This window comes from Megalobrama amblycephala, unplaced genomic scaffold (assembly GCF_018812025.1).
Source record: "Megalobrama amblycephala isolate DHTTF-2021 unplaced genomic scaffold, ASM1881202v1 scaffold640, whole genome shotgun sequence".
Taxonomy (NCBI): Eukaryota; Metazoa; Chordata; class Actinopteri; order Cypriniformes; family Xenocyprididae; genus Megalobrama; species Megalobrama amblycephala.
Genome location: NW_025953546.1, coordinates 1 through 2,918, shown reverse-complemented (window position 1 = coordinate 2,918; position 2,918 = coordinate 1). Strand labels below are relative to the sequence as shown.

At 35.1% G+C, this 2,918-nt stretch overlaps 1 protein-coding gene across 1 annotated transcript; it reads right to left on the bottom strand.

Annotated features, from left to right (window-relative positions):
* Positions 1 to 1,815: 1,815 nt before the first annotated feature.
* Positions 1,816 to 2,901, bottom strand: LOC125262161 (cytosolic phospholipase A2 gamma-like). Its single transcript, XM_048180713.1, has 3 exons — positions 2,739 to 2,901; positions 2,053 to 2,218; positions 1,816 to 1,973 (listed from the first exon to the last, which is right to left on the bottom strand). Exons 1-3 carry the CDS (start codon positions 2,844 to 2,846, stop codon positions 1,816 to 1,818), a joined length of 432 nt encoding a protein of 143 aa, XP_048036670.1. The 5' UTR covers positions 2,847 to 2,901.
* Between the last annotated feature and the right edge of the window lie 17 nt (positions 2,902 to 2,918).

Genomic DNA, 2,918 nt, shown 5'->3' with positions numbered 1-2,918 from the left:
TGGTTCGTTGTTTACTGTTTTGTGCACTTTGTTTTTGGTTTCTTTTTTTGTGGACTGTTTATTCCCTGGACTTACATCATTAAACTGCACGTGGATCTTATCATTTCGTGTCTGTGCATTCCGTGACAATAAAAGCATGCAAATGGAACCCAGCCAGTATGATGATTCATTAAATTAGGCTTCAAAATTCATAAAAAGTGTATTTGTGAAGATTCAAATCATAAACTTTTGTTGATCAGAGAGATTATTTTCTGCAATAATCCAAAAGCCAGTAGAAAAATCTAATTGAGTTTTTGTTAAAGGTGCCCTAGATTCAAAAATTGAATTTACCTCGGCATAGTTAAATAACAAGAGTTCAGTACATGGACATGACATACAGTGAGTCTCAAACTCCATTATTTCCTCCTTCTTATATAAATCTCATTTGTTTAAAAGACCTCAGAAGAACAGGCGAATCTCAACATAACACAGACTGTTACGTAACAGTCGGGGTGTACGCCCCAATATTTGCATATGCCATCCCATGTTCCCAACATTATAAAAGGCATTAGACAAGGGCAGAACGTCTGGATCTGTGCAGAGCTGAATCAACAGACTAGGTAAGCAAGCAAGGACAATAGCAAAAAAATGGCAGATGGAGCAATAATAACTGACATGATTCATGATAACATGATATTTTTAGTGATATTTGTAAATTGTCTTTCTAAATGTTTTGTTAGCATGTTGTTAATGTACTGTTAAATGTGGTTAAAGTTACCATCGTTTATTACTGTATTCACGGAGACGAGAGCCGTCGCTATTTTCATTTTTAAACACTTGCAGTCTGTATAATGCATAAACACAACTTCATTCTTTATAAATCTCTCCAACAGTGTAGCATTAGCCATTAGCCACTGAGCATAGCCTCAAACTCATTCAGAATCAATGTAAACATCAAAATAAACACTGTACTTACGCGATTAGACATGCTGCATGACGAACACTTTGTAAAGATCCATTTTGAGGGTTATATTAGCTGTTTTAATTTTTTTTATGTTGTTTAAGGCAAGCGGAAGCTCTTGGGGCGTGGAGCACTGGATTTAAAGGGCCCTGAATCGGCTCATTTCTAATTACGCCCCAAAATTAAAAAAAATGAATTAAAAAAAAAAAACTATGGGGTATTTTGAGCTGAAACTTCAAAGACACATTCAGGGGACACCTTAGACTTATATTACATCTTTTAAAAAAAGTTCTAGGGCACCTTTAATTAACCAGGGTGACTTCCGAGTTGGCCTACAAAAATGTCACTAAAATGTCGTTGCAGAAGAACAGAAACAGAACCTTATTTTTCAAGAGTACTTTATTAATCCATTGGAACAGAAACAATAATAGACAAGAATACAACATTTGTAAATGTAATATAATATCTTTAATTTTAATCTGCAATTATACTTGTAATCCAGTCTGTTATTGCTGATTTTATTATTAATGATCAGCTATTTATTGCTTAATGAAGGTCAATCATGGAGGAACAGATTAAAACTGAATGCAGAAACATTTTTAACATTAAACAGAAAAGGAGCACAAACTTTACCAACTATTGATGCGCTTATTGTGGCACACAAATCACATTTTGCAGAAAAAGTAATAATGCTCAATGTTAAGAGATTATTAAAGATGGAGAAAAAAAAAATAAAGACTGTTTATTGTTAAATCAACTATACGCAGATCAGTTTATCTGTCTGTATTTAGACTGTCATTAGTTGTGTATTAAATAACAGTGTTAAATTTAGTCACGTTAGAGCCTGGATCCTGGACCGTTATCCATGATCCATGTTATTCCTGGAGCCCAACAATCGCACAAATCTCTTCCACCACTTTTGCTTTATTGTTTGTGATGTTTTTTCCAGCGACCTCCATAAGATCAGTGATCATCTCAGCACTGTAAGGACCTTGAAAAGTCCTATATTTGCTCCTCCAGTCCTCAATTTTATCTGATGGAACAATATCATTTAAATCAGAACACAGTTGATATTTCAGTTTTATTCAGGACATTGTAAGATTTTAACTTGCCTCCACAGTTGACCACATTAAAGAGAGGGATGTGTATCACAGTTGGAACGTTTTGGCCTTTGAACACATAGAAGTCCTTCGGTTTCTCCAAGTCCTCACTGGGAATGTTGACCTCAGGGAAAGGGATGTTTTGTTTCTTGCACATCTCAGCAGCTTCCCTCACCGTCTGTAGTGGAAAAGCATTGCAGTGTCACTCTATTAAAATCATTGCAGCATCACTGTTAAAAGTGGAAGTACTGATGTGTCAGCTGAGAAATTGCCACTGAGATGATTGGGAATGCTAAAGGATCGCTCTCTCCATGTATTAGATTTTCTTTCTATATACCATATACACCATCATTTCTATATACCACATACCAAGATGGTTAAATTACATATTTAAATTATTTTCTTTCTTTTTTTTTATTGTTGTTGTTCTGTTAAAATGATTTAAAGTATTTATAATTATCTGTCAGTGATTTTTAAATTCTGTACATTTTAGGTTAATGTTACCTCTGGTGGTCACTGTGTCATGGAGGGAAAAGAGCAACAAGATTTGTGAAGAAAGAAAGTCATACAGGTTTGGAACGACATGAGGGTGAATGTATGATGAATGAATTTTACATTTCTATGGGAACAATTCCTTTAAATGAGCTTATATGAGAGTATGTGTGCACTAATATATTAGAGAGAATTATATATAATACCATGAAAGGATCACCATCACTGAAATCCAGGGAAATAATGAGGTGAATGTTTCTCTCTTTTCTCAGCACAGAGATGTAGGGTGAGTTGAGCAACAGTCCAGCATCCATATAGTCTCTTGTCTGACTTTTCAATAGAGCGGCGGGCACGGGTTCATCTGACAGTATTTGAGTGAGAGATCA